Genomic DNA, 17,012 nt, shown 5'->3' with positions numbered 1-17,012 from the left:
ACACATTTTACTGTTTTTATTCTATAATTCACATTGTTTGTACTGAAAAACATTACAGGATTATTTCTTATGTTTGACCGATTGAACCCAGTAACGCTCTTGCTTTCAGAGAGTCGAAATAAGTCAATGGTGATTGAAGTTAATTGAGTTGTCTCAACTCTAAAATTCTCCATTGTGTGATTAGTTCAACTCATGGAATCAAAACAATTTACTTTAGATGTGGCTCGAATATCTCGTAAATAACTCTTAAATAAACTGTAAAAGCGGAGTGACAATTCTTGGAGTTAACTCCCCCCTTTCCACTTCTCTCCAAAATAAGGATTGTCTTTTTTTTAACACTTGCGGAGTTAAATAAAGTCGTTAGCAAGAAATGGCGCGAGGATGGTATTATTTTGGGGATTTTTGTCTTATAGGGAGCTTTTGTCATCGCAACAACATTATGATTGGGGATTGAGAGCCATGAAAGCAGTTCTTCCTTGCTGTGGCAGTCTTTTGCGGACTCTCAGGCAATCAGGAATCCAAGGTATAACAATTAAATAAATAACTGTATGTTTGTAGATGTATATCGCCCAGGTTAGAAGAGTCCTGAGAAGGACTGTTTTTGTTGTTGTTGACTGGCGTTTCGACGACCTTAGCGGTAAAGAGTAAAGATGACTACCGCTAAGGTTGTCGAAACGTCAGTCAACATCAACACCAACAGTCCTTCTCAGTACTCTACTAGCCTGGACGATCTACACCTACAAACATGTAGCGTTACTTCCCGGCTCAAGCCATTTACTTTATTGTACTTTTACTTCTTAACTATTTTATTTGGCAGTCCTACTCTACTACCATCCAGTGCTTTTATAAATGATATCAGTCACTCTAAATAAAGTCGACAAGGGTTATTACTCGTGTATACCTGATTACATATTTACAGTTTTTCTTTGTTAGGATCATCGTATAAATCGAATTTCGTCAGAAATAAATCTTTTTTTCAACACAATGTGTTAAGAATTTATTGTTAAGAGCTCGCACGTTTTGACCATTTGATTTAACATTTTTGCCATCTTTTCTTATTCATGTCCAAACATCATTGAATCTGACACGAATTTTTTTTTATCAGTTGACAGCAAAGTAGAAGCTAAAGTTGTTGTCCAAGCATTACGTCTCAATACGTTGTCAAAATTAACGTTCGCTGATTTGAAAAGATTTGACGGACTTGTGCGGGATGTTTTTCCGAATGTCGAATTTCAAGACGTTGATTATGAGAAATTGGCCAATGCTGTGATAGCTTCTGCAAAAGAACTTAATCTTGCTATTTTGCCAACGCAGGTAAGTTCCATTCCAGTCCTTGGCAAAGTAGGGTCACTAACGTGAGAAAGGATGCATTTCAGTCATCAGAAACAAATGACGCACTGTCGCTATCGTTAACAAGAAAATGTCAGATGGCATGTTAAGAATAGTTTCTTCCCTGCATGATATTTTCCTGCACGTTGAATTTTTTTTATCAGGTCAAAAAGACTTTGGAACTTTATGAGCAACTCCGTCAACGTATGGGTGTAGTTGTTGTTGGTCCCTCTGGATCGGGGAAGACCATTCTGTGGAAACTTTTGCGCGCTGCCCTGGGTAAAATGGACCAAGTGGTGAAACAGTATACAATGAACCCTAAAGCGATGCCCAGGACCCAGGTGAGTTCAAACAACTAATTAGGTTTTGCTTTAACGCTTTTTGTGGAGAACCTGTGTAATGTAATTCACCGAATCTGAACGTCGATTCTCATCACAATGTAGCATGGAATGATTTGCACTGCCCGTTGGCAGCTCTTATTTTTTCCATTGCGAAATCCATTTAGGAAAAATCTTGAACGATTTTTGATTTATTTGCTTTGGTTTGCAAAGATGAACCTTTGCATATTCGTCAATGTAGATCTCCCAGCTAAGTGAGTCCTGGGAATGACTTAAGATACTAATGTTGACTGACGTATTGACAACATTCGCGGCAGTCATGCAGATTGTCCGGGGTTTAAACTTACCATCAATGGCGTAAACAAGCGTGAACTTTTTTTGGGTGGGGCATGCTTTGAAACGCTGAAGGGGTTCAGAAGCATGCTCTCCTGCGAAAATTCTTAGCTACCTGAGAAAAAATCTCTTGCTAAAGGAGAAACATGATTTTTTAATGATTACTTAAACATAGCAACTGCCAAAACGCTTGGATTCAATCTCAAAATTTCCTAGTGAGAAAATTTCACTAGCTTTAATAAGGACAAATTTCGCAGTAATTATTGCATTAGTAAAGTAAACTTAGTATCTCAAATGGTAATGCTTTTATCAAGATCGTGAGAACGTTTACTACACGTAGTATAATGTCATTCTACATTCATTCTTCTTGGGGACATGTCAACAAAATGTTGAACCGGGTTTCCAATGTCTATAACACTTCCATTATGTCAGATTCGACTGAGTTAACTAAATGTAAGAGTTTGTAGCCTTTCGTCGTAAGCAAGCAATTTTAATACATTATTTGGGAGAATATTTGGTTAAAAGAACGGAGCACATTAAAACGCATGTAAACAGTCAAATTAAGTTCGTTTAGTAACCCTAGTAGACAATATTATCTGCTGTTGGACTTAAAAATCTAGAAGACTTGGGATTTCTAACAACATAGGTAGCCAACTAGGTATGTATCACCCCCCCGGAACCTCCTAATTTCTACTCTGATTTCATCTTTCTGCGATGACATCATCTCTGTTCTTTGTGTGTGTGGGGGGGAGTTTCCTTGTCTACGCCACTACTTACCATTCATTTGATTTAGATTGAACTTTGTTAGATATTCGCTTAACCAAATTAATTTTCTCAAAAAAATGGAAAAACTAACTTAAAGATATGATATGAATTTTTAATTTTTGTTTGTAGTTGTTGGGTCAAATCGACATGGACACCCGAGAATGGACCGACGGTGTGCTTACTTATGCTGCTCGGCAAGTTGTGAAAGAACCAAAAGAAGTCCATTCGTGGATTGTTTGCGATGGGGATATTGACCCAGAATGGATCGAATCTCTTAATTCCGTTCTTGATGATAATCGTCTCCTGACTATGCCATCTGGTGAACGCATTCAATTTGGGCCAAATGTCAATTTCATATTTGAATCGCATGATTTAAGCTGTGCATCGCCTGCCACCATAACAAGAATGGGAATGATATTTCTAAGGTATGTTTTACTTTTTCGCTCCCTTTTTGCCGGATTAATTTCACGTATTTATTGATTTTATGATCCATATGGTTTCTTTCGATCATATTTCTTGTGAATGATTGATCACCCACAGTGTGTTTTTCTTTGGATTGCTTGATATTGTGCAATTTATTTGCTACGTTTTGTTGATAGTTTTCTACGTATGTTTTTTTTGTTCTCATTAAAGTGATGAAGATATTGATGTAAAAGCTTTGGTAAAGTCTTGGTTGCACGAACATGCTGAAGAGGAACGAAATCTGGATGGATGGATTGAAGATTATTTCTACAAAGCTCTGGACTGGGTATTAAAACGAAACGATTTTGTCGTCGAAACAACGCTTGTGGGTGTAGTGATGAATGGACTTTCCCATTTAAGACATGTTAAAGTCAAACCAGAATTTGCATGTGCTCTGATAAGGGGCTTAGGCTCTAATCTAATTACAGCTGCAAAAAATGATCTGGCCAAAGAGGTAAGGTATTTAAATGTTGTTTGAAATGTTTTCATTCAACTATTTTACGGAATCTTACTTCGTTTTTCAATGTTATATTAACGAATGATTCTTTACTTTTGTAAAGAAAAGGATCGAAACCGTTACTATATGATTTTTCACACGCTCCTTTATTGAATGAAAAACTTCGCTAGAAAAGTATTTCGTTGTGAAACATTGTGCATTTTACATGCTTAGATTTTTCAATGGACTCATGAAATTCCTCCTGATCAAAAGCGGCCACTTCATTCATATTATGATTCAGAACTCTCTCGACTTTGCTCGTATCAGTTTGAGGTAGTATCTTAATAGTCAGTTAATTTAGAGCTAGTTGAATGGACCGATTTCGATGCTCAATTTTCTGTTTGTACAATATTAACAAGGTTCAAGATTCTCTCAATGCGGCTGATCTCGTCAGTTCATCGGGATATCTTCCAGTTATCCAAACGGCTGACATCAAACGACAAATAGACTTCTTTAATTCGTGGCTTCAACCTAACAACAGACAACCATTCATTCTTGTTGGACCCGAAGGATGTGGCAAAGAGTAAGTTTTTTGTAAATATCGCACTATTTAATTTCTATTGCTTGACTTCAGTTACTTAATTCATGCGTTGTAAATATATATGTGTATGTATGGCTTTGAATATCACTCTGTCTGAGAATGACTTTGAAATAAAGTCGACAATTTACAGTTCACTTCTCGTCTTGTTCTGATTCATATTTTGTAATCTCAAGGTGTCTTGTTTCTTCGGAATTTGCTTTTTATTTTAATTTTTTTGTTTTTTTTGTCTTTTTTTTACTTACCCATTGCAAAAGAAATCGTTGTACATTTGAGAATCAGCCATAAGTTATGAGTCATACAGCAGCCTGTAAAAATTACTAAGTCACCTGACATGTTTCTCCATAACATTCGGGTGACAATATACAGTACTTGTCTGATGGTCTTCATCCCTTCAAAGACTTTTTACAGTGTTTCAAATGAATGATAAAACTTACGTGTGATATTTCCTAATTTTCTCACAAAAATTTTTTTCTCAATAGGTTATTACTTCGTCACTGCTTTAAGAGTTTGCGATCAACTCAAGTTGCCATGGTGCATTGTAGCGCTCAGACCTCCCCCATTCACGTTCTTCAGAAACTTCAGCAAACATGCATGGTCATCAGCTCAAACACTGGCCGTGTGTATAGGCCAAAAGACTGCGAAAGGTTGATTTTGTATTTGAAAGATATTAATCTTCCAAAGCCGGACAAGTGGGGGACTAGTCAACTGATTGCTTTTATACAACAGGTAATGTACAACATGCTGTATTTACGTATTGATCGTGGATGGAGTTAGCAAAATCTGGAAAAAGGTTGTTGGATGCAAGGATCCAACCCTCAAATAAAGCTTTTCACCCCCTATTGAAATTTTTCACTTTTCCAAAGAATTTTAACGACCTTCCCATAGGGCGTTGAAGGAAGGCAATTGCACTTGAATCAATATCTTGCCTTGGTTTGAAGATTGTCTTATACCACTTTCTTACCATTTCAACCCTCTAACATATATTAGCACCTCAGTAAATATTTAAGAATCCTACTATTCGTCTCTGATATTTTTTTTGTCTTATCATAATATTTGTACATGGATTTGCTATCGTAATGCCGGTCTACGTTCCATATTATCTTTAAAAGTATCGGGAACTCAATTGTCTCCTGTTAAAAAACTGGCAAAATATTTTTCTATTGATGTCTTGCTTTGTAGAAGTACTCTTTGGGAAATCTCTATCGTAATATCCGACAAACGAAAATCTTATATATTAATGATTATTTTTGTAGTTGCTGACAGGCACATGTTTTTTCCATTTAGGTTCTCTCTTACAAAGGATTCTATGATACTAATTTGGAATGGGTTGGCTTAGAGGGAGTGCAAATAGTTGCTTCTATGACCGCTGGTAGTGGATTAGGCCGTCACAAATTGTCCAGTCGTTTTACATCTGTTGTACGAATTTGTGCAATTGAGTAAGTGAACCATTGAAGACAACCTTATATTTAAAAGTAAATTTTCAAATTGAATTAGTTTTAAGTCTAAGTCTTGCCTGTGAAATCTTGCGTTTTTTAAGTCTGAGGACTGTCAAGCGATAGATAAGATACTAGAGATGTGTTGTGCTACTCATGACTGGAAATATTAAAGTCATCCACAATTATAACTTACCGCCCTTTCACTTTTTTAGTTATGCAGACAGAGAACAGCTTCAAGTGATCTATGGTTCTTATCTGAGACCTGTGATTCATCACAGTTTGTCTTCACATCCAGTGTGGGGTGCCGTAAGAAACATTCAAGCCCTTGCTCAAACAATGGTTTCGATATACGAGCAGGTATTTTGAATACATCTCTCATTTGCTAAGAACCGTACCTAGAAACTTATTGCAGTATAACAAGAAACTTCAGTGGTTGTCTATTTCAAATGACTTAATCATGCCAAGATATGCTTTCAAAGTTCGTGAAGCTAGACTTTTTTTCTTTTTTTTTTTCTTAGATTCGTTCGAAGTTTACTGTTGACGATCACTCCCATTACCTGTTTACGCCACGTGATCTTACATACTGGGTTCTGGCGCTTTTTAGATACACGGTCGACAAGTCTATTATTGAAGCCACTGCTGGTCACCTTCTTGAGATATGCGCTTATGAAGCAAGACGCTTGTTTAAAGATCGCATGGTCGGCGAACATGCTCAAATATGTGATAGCATCATCAATTCAGTTATACGTTCTGATTGGTCAATTCACTTGGATAGTTTAGACACATCATATTATGTGACCTGGGGCAGTTCAGCGAAAGCAGTTACTGCAAATCAGAACGATGCAAATTTTTCTCTTAATTCAAGTAATCTACGCGCTTTTGGTCATCCACTAGGACGCTTGGATGCTAAGGACTTAAAGCAAGTCATCACCAATGGAATGTTGGCGTACAGTAAGTTTGAATTATTTTATGTGTTTATTGCTTTTATTTGTAGAAGTGCCTATGATATGAAAATTTTGCTGGTTAAATCATGTTTGCAATGACCAAAACTTTTGAAATGACAGTGTACTTACTAAAACAGTTAATGCATATCTCATTTCTTTGGCGAGATATTGAAGTTTTTGTTATTTCCATTTTATCTAACTAGTGATGTCATATTGTATAATGAGTTCCCACGTTTCAAGTTTCCTGACAACTTTAGGTTGATACTTAAAGGCAGAATTTTATACCATTAACCGCCTCACAACTAAGGGAACTCTTTCCTTGTGAAGTAAAGTATCGTTAAATATACCTAATACTCCTTGTTCTCATTATGCAATTTGACCTCACAAGTTCGATAAATCGAACAAAGCAAGAACCTCAATATCTCAAGAATTAAAAGTGATATGCACAAACTGTTTTAGAATGTCCATTGTCTTTTCAAAAGATTTTCTCAATAAAACTACAACTCAGATAGAAAAATTTTCGTGTCATGGGCACTTTAAACATGGAAAATTATCAACAACATTGGCGTCATTTGGAATTTAAATGAAGGAAACCATAATATTCATATATTTCACTAGTACTGGCTAATTTCTTTTAAAAATGAAATTTTAACTCGAAGATCTGTGTATGTTTAGTTAGTTTGCATCTCGTGAGGTTGATCGAAGCATTTCCCATTCCAGCTAAGCCTTGTGTTTCGGTACTGTGTTGACTGAAACTCATAATAACAAATAGTGGCTATTTATAAGTGGGTCAATTGTCTAAATATCAACGTGTTTTTAAGGTCGCGAAAATAAGGAATTGGATATCCTTATATTTAAGGAAGTACTAGAGAATATAGCGATTGTCGACCGCGTTATTACCAAACCTGGTGGTTCTTTATTAATGGCTGGACGAAGTGGTGTTGGTAGGAGGACAAGTGTGTCGTTAGTGGCGCACATGCACAATATTGAAGTCTTCACACCCAAAGTATCTCGAGGATATCGTGTGAAAAACTTTAAAAACGATCTGAAAGCGGTGAGTACGAGTTTTCAACATTTACACGCAAGCTGTCGTCCATGAGCGGTCGAGCAAATTGCTATTATGTTTGTTAGTAATCATCATACGTGTTAACTTTCCTGGTGGGTAAATTTCACTATGCTATCTATAAATTATTCACGAATTACTTGATAGAATTCCTCAAAAATATTTTGAGTTGTTCTGATATTTTACTTACGCATCTCAAAATTCTGGACAAAAAAAAAGATGCTGCTGTTATGTTAACGAAACTCGTATTGAAAACGATCATGTTCCCGTGCAGTTTGAAATCCTTTGTATCAGTTATTTCGTACGAGTTTCAGATTCAAGTTGTGAAAACATGGCCACATGTAAAAAAAAGTAGATGCAAGATGGACAAGAGTTATATTAGTTTTCATCATCCTATTGGATTAAAACTTTATAAAATGTTGAAGATTTTTTTGAAAAAATATCACAAAACATTCAATTATGGCCTAACTTGTTTATTGCAAACTTAATTGGATAAAAAAGCAGTACATTTTGTTATAAACGTTCTCATTTGCCATAAATCCGAGAGATGCTTTGCTCATGATGCATGGAACTAAAAAAAGTGGGAGAGAACTTTGAATTTTGAAAGATGCAGTAAAAAATGTAAAAAACATAGTTGAGGTTGATTCACATCAGCTACAAGTCACAAAACCTGGGGTTGTTTGAAATTTTGCACTGTGTTTGGGTCCATCGTTTATTCAAACAATTTTTACATACTTAATAGCGATGTTTGCCTCATGTTTGTTGCAATAAGGTATTTCTTATTGAAATCAAGCTTCAGAGCTAACATCTTAAAACATGCTTGATAAATTTTGCTCAGTGACGGATTTGAAGAACGTCAAAAGAAATTATTGCTGTTCAATGCAGAATGTTTATAATTTTCCAAATAACTTAGAGAAAGCTCAATTGGTAAAATCTTATTCTTCAAGAATTCATAACTTATTGCCGCTTTTGATAAACTTATATAGTTGAATTTGCATCGACTGATTCCACATGTTTTTTGTATTTTTGAAGGTTATGCAAAGGACAGGTATTGAAGGTGACCAAGCTATCCTTCTGTTGGAGGATCATCAATTTTTTGATGCAGTATTTCTTGAACTCATAAACAGTCTCCTAAGTGCGGGCGAAATCCCAGGCCTTTACACTCCCGAAGAATTAGAACCTTTACTAACACCACTTAAGGATGAAGCCTCTCAAGATGGCTTTCGAGGTACTCTGTTTTCATACTTCGCTTCACGTGTGAACAAAAATCTTCATGTGGTTTTGAGCATGGATTACTCGTCATCTGCCTTTATTGCAAACTGCGAGTCGAATCCAAGCTTCTTCAAGAGTTGTACATTTAAATGGATGAATGGTTGGAGCCGTGAAAGCATGCTACAAGGTATGAGATATTATCTTGAGATCCCTTAGCATCATCACTTATCCCGTTTTCATCTGCCACACTCTGGACTTGCCAAATTTCATGTTGTTGGAAAGCGCTTGAAGTATAAGACAACTTAACACAACAACCTGTCACACGTTGGTCCAACTTTGAATGTTTGACAACGCCTTAGGTATAATAAATGATTATGTAAACCTTACATAAATCTTTTCCATATTCATAGTTCCTACGATGTTCTTAAGTGAAGAAGAATTTCAAGTTTCCTTGACTAAAAAGAAAGGGTCTCCAAGAGATGATGGTATGCCAAAACATTTCCTCGGAATTCACGAGTCGTGTGTTGATCGTGGTGCAACACCCAGAAAATATATGACTTATTTGAAGACATACAAGTCTATTTTTGCTGGAAAGAAACAGGGTATAGTTACAAAACAGCACCATTTGCAGGTAACGTGGTATTTATTTATCTCAAGTGAAGGGTAAAACGTTCTATTGAAGCTGAGTTTTACATCATATGCTGGAAAAGCTATACTTCAAGTATTAATAATAAATATTTACTGTCACTTTACTGTTGTTGATAAAATGTCATTGATCAGCTGTTCCATTACAGCAGAATCAATTTGAATTCACCATTTGAGTGTTAAAAGAATGGACGTAAACAATATATCTTGGTTCTAATATCTCGAGTGTATGCTTAATTTAGGCTGGTGTATCCAAATTGACTGAAGCGAAGGACTTGGTTCACAGTCTGAAACTAAAAGCTGGCCTGCAGAGTACGGAGCTGGCAGAAAAACAGGCCGAAGCTGACACAGCTTTACAAGAGATAACTGCAAGTATGCAGGTAAATGTTGTTTTTTTACGTAATAACATTATACCAGTGTGACATGAAATTTAATAAAAATGTAAACATGGGAAAAAGTGTGAGACTCTTTTTGAAACTGTCTTTATGTGGGTGGTAAAAAGTGTGAAGTAAGTATTCCTGCATCTTAATCCGATTTCTTTTGTGCCAGCGTGCAAGTGAGCAAAAGAGTGAAATGGAGGTATTGAAGCAGAAGCAGGGCGAAGAAGCTGTGAAATTGGAAAAAAGAAAGAAAGCGATAGATATTGAATTGTCTGACATCGAACCACTTATACGTGAAGCTAAAGATGCCGTGGGCAACATCAAACCTGATTCTCTTTCCGAAATACGCTCGTTACGCATGCCACCTGATGTAATTCGTGATATTCTCGAAGCTGTTCTACGTCTAATGGGAATATTTGATACATCGTGGGTGAGCATGAAAAGGTATTTATGTTATTGCTTAGAAAGGGACTGCGGGACTTAGCTTATTTTTTGATGGCGAGTTTTTCACTGCAAAAGCTGCTGTGACGTTGATAGCAAGTAGAGGATTTAGGGACAAAATTTCAAAATTTGGCTATAGGCCCCCATCAGCCCCTTTCATTGCTCCACGGTCACTGTTGCTAAAAAAGTGTTGATAAACATGGCGTGAAATGTTTTCATCTGATGACAAACCAAGAATAAAAATATTATAGCTAATAACGTTGAATTTTATATTCTTTTTGTGGACTTGCTTGTTCCACTTTCTTTTCGTATACTTTATGCTTCTTTATGTCATGTCGTCATTTATTTAGTTTTTTGGCAAAGAGAGGTGTAAAGGATGAGATCTGCTCATTTGACGCAAGAAAGATTACGCCGGAAATCAGAGCCAGTGTACAAGAACTTCTCGATGAAAAGGCACCTTCTTTCAATGCCAAAGTAAATTTTTATCAATATCTTCATAATGACGTTCATGTGATTTTTAATGATTTGATTTAATATACATATATCTCAGCAAATGCTTCGAATGCTTTTCATAGATTTTTAAAAATTCATCATTTTCATGATATGGCTAGTGTATAGAGAACTCAGAAAAGAAAAAACTTTCCTTGTCAACTCGTTAAGAACATTAAATTCCTTCAAAGGTTATTTGAAGTATCCGCACCTATAGAGTAAACGCATGTTTACTTTAGACTGCTAGACGCGCAAGTACTGCTGCTGCTCCATTGGCGGCATGGGTAAAGGCTAATGTCAAATACTCTGAAGTTTTGGAAAAGATAGAGCCCTTGGAACAAGAGCAAGAAAAACTGCAAAGGTATCTTGTAAAAATTTTTTTAACAAAACTGAGTTCCCAGAATCTTGTTCTCGCGTAAAGAAGAAAGGATTTAAAATATACATCGTGCCTTATTGTGAAATCAGATATATTGTGTAGTAATCATCTCTACATAGATACGTATAGATGGATGATTTTCTCAGCTTCATAGTAATGATAGCTTACAGACGTTTTGTTAAAACACAAAGTTTCTTAAACGTTTCACTCTAAGTGAAACTTTAGTCCCTTGTACGGATGGAATTTCTAACGTGTGTTACGACTTAAGACTTTACTTTCTTTAGAAATCTGCAAAAGTCGCAACATCGCATGGACAAATTGAAAAAAGCACTGGACGAAGTCGATCAACAAGTTGCCGGAATGAGAAAACGGTATCGTTTGAACAAGATTTTTGTCTCGTGCATCCTAAATTGTTGTTTTGCATCTAGCTAGATGCTATCGTCTCTTGTTTAGATTTGAAAAACGTACTCAAGAAGCCACCCAACTAAAAATTGAATTAGATAAAGCTCAAGAAACGATCTCAGCTGCTGAGACGCTTGTTGGAAAACTGGAAGGAGAGTTTAAAAGATGGTCTGGGCAGGTACGAAAGTGATAAACTTGAATAAAAACTCAAGCAAAACTGTTTCTAACCAAAAAATAAACCACTTTTTAGTTTAGTTTGATTTAAATGAATTTGACCAATCAAAGCTCTTTCTGCTATGTTTCTGTTGACGATTTAAGGTCGAGGAACTTTCGGCTGAATTGGAGCAATTACCAAGGAGAGCGCAAGTTGCTGCTGGATTTATTACTTATTTGAGTGATGCCCCCGAAGACGTTCGCAAGTCATTGATGGCAGCCTGGTGCGAGCAGGTTGGCTTGCAGAGATTCGATTTCAAGCGATTCATCAGCAGTGAGAGCGAGCAATTGATTTGGAAATCTCAAGGCTTACCTTCCGACGATTTGTCTATGGAAAATGCGATGGTTATTCTGAAGGTATTTTGGTGTTAGCGTTGCAAGTGAGAATTTCTTTGTTGTGGGACTTTCTTGTGAGAATTATATTGTTTGTCAAATTTAAATTGAAGTTAATAAAATGGACAAAAAATGAAGAGCCAACTATAGATTATGCATGTTCTCGTTCTTGTTATTTGTGGGGATGAAACCAGCATTTTTGGTCAAGTTTTGTCACATTTTTATTCACCTCTTTTTTAATGTTGAGTTTGACATTCCTCTTTGATATTTCCATACTTTCGCTTTAACATATAAATCTTTCATATATAGATCTGCATGAATCTTCATTTGGTTGCTCGATCAACTTTTTTAGAGTGAAATGACACCATTCCTTATCGACCCATCGTCGAGAGCAACAGCGTGGCTCAAGAACCACTTGAAAGAAAGTCGCCTAGAGGTCATTAATCAACAGGTAAAAAATGCTTTTATCATCATGCTTAAGTTCTTATGTTCTGTTGTTTATTTTTATATTGTTTCTTGTATAGGATGCCAATTTTGCTACAGCTTTGGAGCTTGCAGTTCGTTTTGGCAAAACACTTGTCATTCAGGAAATGGACAACGTAGAGCCCATTCTTTATCCACTCATTCGCGGAGACTTGATTAGTCAAGGCAAGCACTAAAATGTCTCAGTGGTTTGCTCAAATTCACGTCTCGTTATAGCCTTCTTCTTTCCTTTCTTATCCCTTAGAATGTCGTTTAATTTTTCTTTGCTTTTCATTAAATCTCATAACATCGTTAATTAAATTGGCAATTTGCGCATAATAACGAGAGATATTTGACCACTGCACAGGAAGCATTAGAATTGCGAATTTTTGGGATAGTATCGTTTAAGCTAAAATTCATTAACGATTCTCAATGTCCTTCCATCTTTATCACATTAAAATAAATGCAATTTAAAAAATTTCAATGTCAAACTTTGGCCAATAATTCTCGTTGTCATGTCCAATCTATAATCCCAAAATTTCAATTGTTGTTCCTGAGTGTGATCTTTCTTCAAAACAATAGCTTCATTCACTTGCTGTGATGGATGATTGTATTTTAGGACCTCGTTTTGTTGTTCAAATTGGGGAAAAGGTTATTGACTATAATGAAGATTTCAGGTAATGTGGCTAAATTCGTATCTTTTATGTTAAATGCAACTAATTGTATACCAGTGTTATAAGAATACAAAATAAAACAAATTCCGAAAAGGGACATCGTTTAGTCTTATAGTTCTCTAATTACATAACTGTAATTTCCGCTTGTAAATATTATATAAAAGTTTCGCAGCCTGCATTGTAAACTAAGTCTGATGATGTCTTTGGAATAAGGACGAAATATTACACTATCTTTTGTTTCAAACTCTTGTGCTATCTTGAATATCAAGAAAACGAGATGTCCCTTTTCGGAATTTGTTTTATTTTGTATTACTTGAAATTGTCTGCTTGTCCTGGTTAGTGTTATAAGATGATAATGTATTTCTATTGCGAGCTATTTAGTCATTTTTCATAAGATTTGGAGTATGAAATCAGTTACAAAACCATTTGCAAGCTATGTATTCGGCGGTGTACTTTGTTATCAGATGATCAATGTATTTCTATTGCGGGTTATTTAGTCATTTTTCATAAGATCTGGAATATGAAACCAGTTACGAAACCATTTGCAGGCTATGTATTGGGCGGTGTACTTGGTTATCAGATGATCATTGTATTTCTATTGCGGGTTATTTAGTCATTTTTCATAAAATCTGGAATATAAAACCAGTTACGAAACCATTTGCAGTCAATGTATTGGGCGGTGTACTTTTAGGGGGAGGGTCGTAATTTAACTGTAAATACCGTTTGATTGTTACGATGGGAAAATCATAACGTTTGCCCTGCTCATACATACGTATATTTTAGATTATTTATGACGACGCGAAATCCTAACTTGAAATTACCTCCAGATGTTTCTTCAGTCATTGCTGAGGTGAACTTTACAACGACAAGAGCTGGATTAACTGGCCAGGTATTTCACGTTCTATGGAAAATATTGTTCGACCACACAGTTGTGTTTGCATTTAGTTGGTTTCATGCCATTACTATAGTCGTAGCTTTCGACTTTAGAATGCAATATGCATTTTGGGCACAAAATTTAATGAAGAAATGTTTCAGTGATTCTGTCAATTGTACTATTTTTCATTCAGCTTTTAGCCATGACGATTCAACATGAAAAACCCGAACTTGAAATAAAGAAGACGGAACTTTTAAAGAAGGAGGAAGATCTCAAAGTGCAGCTGGCAGAACTAGAAGAGTCTTTGTTGGAGGTAGGTCAAGAGTCATCCCCTGATAACCCTAGCATAAAGTAATGAATTTGTAAAAGGAGGTTAAATGCAACATATATGTGTGTAGTGTGATATCCAACGTGGTAATCAAACTTATCTTAGCAGGTTGTATTTTTAATGTTTCAAACAGTTTTATCTGGTGTGAATTAAGTTAAAAATTTGGTCATCCTTCAGTAGATCTTTATTGCATTTTCACTGTATTATAGACATTGGCGAAGGCTGAAGGCAACATTCTTGAGAACAAAGCTTTGTTGGATTCGTTGAACAAGACAAAAGCTAGCAGTACCACGATTACAGAGTCGCTCAATGATGCTCATGCCATACAAAGCACCCTAGATCAGGTATAGTACAAATCAGCTACATCTCCAATTGCAATAGATTTTTTATAATTTATTTTCGTACATTCGGGAATATTTTTCTAGTGGATTTTTTGCGTAGGAAAATTTGTCTGCTATTTCATTTAAATAAATGCAATTCCATCATTATCCGTCTCTTTAGCTGTTTTCTCCTTTTTTTCTTGCTGTATTGTACATCGCGTGTGATCTTTGGTGTTTTATGTGAGTGTCTATCCTATAGGAAAGAGATGCATTTCTCCCTCTAGCTCAGAGCGGTAGCACTTTGTTCTTCGTTATCACAGACCTTGCTAAGGTCAACAACATGTATCAGTTTAGTCTCGCTGCATTTTTACGCACATTTCAACGTTCACTTGAATTGTCTGACGTGAGTATATATACATTGTTTGCCTTATTCTTGTGGTGAAGTTTGTGAATATTGATGTATGTTGCTTGTTATATTTGAGCTTTGTTGTACACTTGGTGTTTTTATACGCTTTCATTTCGACATAGGATTCATCTACGACAGACAGTCGAATAAAATCTTTAATGCGCTCTTTACAATCGTTGGTTTACGAGTATGTCTGCCGGTCTTTATTCAAGGTGAGGAAAAAATTTTGTCAATCTGTTTTTTTTTTAAGCATAATTAAAGGTATAGGAACATTTTATGGTATATACAACGATGCAGAACCATCACAGTTTGCAAAACATCTACATTTATATTGCAAATTCACACACAATGGAACATGGTGCAAGAATACCTATTGAAGAATTAGCGCACGTTTTCTTTAGTTATATTTTTTTGACATCATCTTTTAGGCTGATCGACTAATGTTTGCACTACATATGGTCCATGGAATGCGACCTGATGATTTTCAAGAAAACGCAAGTTTTGAAAAATTAGATTGTTTGAAACTAGACGCATCCAATATTTATATTGTCGAATTTCTTCTTATCGTAGGAATGGGAATTCTTCACTGGTTTGCTGGTAGCCGATGTTTTCAAGCGACAAGTAAATAAAGCAATTCCTCACTTATGTCAAAATGATCTTTTTTTGCAACATTTGCAATCTCTTTTAGGATTCAAGTCGAAATATTACTGATAATTTACCACCATGGATTGATTCTGATCGTCATTCCTCAATCTTAGCTTTAAAGGTAACATCAAACAAATATGTCGTCAAAAAGCTACCGTCTTGAAGTATGTAAACATATTCATTACATACCACTGAAATTGCATGATAGTGTTTTGAAACATTTATTTCGTTCATATCATTTAAATTTTATAATGAATTTTGTATGAACTGAAATGCATTTTCTGAGAAAATATTCGACAACTTGCAGCATCCTTATTGCTTAAAAGCTTCAAAAGAACCAAATGAAAGCTTGATGTAAGCTCAACAACTGTATGCAAACTTTCAATAAAAGACTGATGAACTCATTGCATATTTTCTAGTTTCCTATTCAAATGGTTTCCCATAGCTTCTCTTTCAAATAAAATCACCTAAATTGATTAATAATGCGCAAATGTGTTTCTTTTTCCCATGTGAATTTAATTAGTTTTCACGTCTCATTCGTAATAGTATAATTCTTTAAGATCTTTCTTTTTTCTTTGCAGAATGTCTTTGGTAATTTGTTCAACTTGCTGGATCTCACCAACATTGAGAAATGGTCTGCATTTCAACACAGCTCCAAATGCGAGCAAGAATTTCCTTCTTCTGTTGCGAAAAAAATCAGTCTGTTTCAACAACTTCTTGTAATTCAGGCCTTACGTCCAGATAGATTGCAAAGTGCTATGATGCAGTTTGCTCTGAGAGCACTAGGTAAAGCAAAATGTAGACGATGTGGAATGCGCATATATGTAGCAAATATAAATAATAGCAAAAGTGATAAAACAAGTAAAATTGTTGTATAATAATTGTTAATGAGAAAAATTGTCTTTGCTTTATAATGCATGTCATAAGATGTATTCATAAAGAGGACCACAAACACGTTTTAGGTTCTACTTTTGTTGTTTTTATTGCTGTTGATGTTGTTGTTGTTCTTGTTGATGTTGTTGTTTTTGTTCTTGTTGTTGTTCTTGTTGTTGTTGTTCTTGTTGTTGTTCTTCTTCGTCTTCTTCTTCTTCTTGTTCTTCTTCTT

The 17,012-nt window shown here is 35.6% G+C and overlaps 1 protein-coding gene across 1 annotated transcript in view; it reads left to right on the top strand.

Annotated features, from left to right (window-relative positions):
• Positions 1 to 17,012, top strand: part of LOC124445678 (cytoplasmic dynein 2 heavy chain 1-like) — an 85,494-nt gene that overhangs the window by 59,786 nt on the left and 8,696 nt on the right. The window contains exons 27-59 of the mRNA XM_046996428.1: positions 414 to 523; positions 1,106 to 1,314; positions 1,494 to 1,670; positions 2,895 to 3,190; positions 3,399 to 3,681; positions 3,898 to 3,996; positions 4,083 to 4,246; positions 4,744 to 4,990; positions 5,549 to 5,700; positions 5,913 to 6,057; positions 6,219 to 6,651; positions 7,466 to 7,698; positions 8,740 to 9,106; positions 9,330 to 9,550; positions 9,807 to 9,944; positions 10,114 to 10,388; positions 10,736 to 10,859; positions 11,114 to 11,235; positions 11,535 to 11,621; positions 11,704 to 11,830; positions 11,971 to 12,222; positions 12,551 to 12,649; positions 12,723 to 12,846; positions 13,280 to 13,337; positions 14,118 to 14,223; positions 14,402 to 14,521; positions 14,746 to 14,880; positions 15,116 to 15,259; positions 15,385 to 15,474; positions 15,691 to 15,756; positions 15,833 to 15,883; positions 15,951 to 16,028; positions 16,489 to 16,693. Coding sequence (XP_046852384.1) covers positions 414 to 523; positions 1,106 to 1,314; positions 1,494 to 1,670; positions 2,895 to 3,190; positions 3,399 to 3,681; positions 3,898 to 3,996; positions 4,083 to 4,246; positions 4,744 to 4,990; positions 5,549 to 5,700; positions 5,913 to 6,057; positions 6,219 to 6,651; positions 7,466 to 7,698; positions 8,740 to 9,106; positions 9,330 to 9,550; positions 9,807 to 9,944; positions 10,114 to 10,388; positions 10,736 to 10,859; positions 11,114 to 11,235; positions 11,535 to 11,621; positions 11,704 to 11,830; positions 11,971 to 12,222; positions 12,551 to 12,649; positions 12,723 to 12,846; positions 13,280 to 13,337; positions 14,118 to 14,223; positions 14,402 to 14,521; positions 14,746 to 14,880; positions 15,116 to 15,259; positions 15,385 to 15,474; positions 15,691 to 15,756; positions 15,833 to 15,883; positions 15,951 to 16,028; positions 16,489 to 16,693 — 5,537 coding nt within the window. The remainder of the gene's footprint in view (positions 1 to 413; positions 524 to 1,105; positions 1,315 to 1,493; positions 1,671 to 2,894; positions 3,191 to 3,398; positions 3,682 to 3,897; positions 3,997 to 4,082; positions 4,247 to 4,743; positions 4,991 to 5,548; positions 5,701 to 5,912; positions 6,058 to 6,218; positions 6,652 to 7,465; positions 7,699 to 8,739; positions 9,107 to 9,329; positions 9,551 to 9,806; positions 9,945 to 10,113; positions 10,389 to 10,735; positions 10,860 to 11,113; positions 11,236 to 11,534; positions 11,622 to 11,703; positions 11,831 to 11,970; positions 12,223 to 12,550; positions 12,650 to 12,722; positions 12,847 to 13,279; positions 13,338 to 14,117; positions 14,224 to 14,401; positions 14,522 to 14,745; positions 14,881 to 15,115; positions 15,260 to 15,384; positions 15,475 to 15,690; positions 15,757 to 15,832; positions 15,884 to 15,950; positions 16,029 to 16,488; positions 16,694 to 17,012) is intronic.

The sequence above is a fragment of the Xenia sp. Carnegie-2017 genome, unplaced genomic scaffold, assembly GCF_021976095.1.
Source record: "Xenia sp. Carnegie-2017 unplaced genomic scaffold, XeniaSp_v1 HiC_scaffold_22, whole genome shotgun sequence".
NCBI classification, from domain to species: Eukaryota; Metazoa; Cnidaria; class Anthozoa; order Malacalcyonacea; family Xeniidae; genus Xenia; species Xenia sp. Carnegie-2017.
The sequence above is the reverse complement of the archived record's forward strand: the minus strand, read 5'-3'. Positions and strand labels throughout refer to the sequence as shown.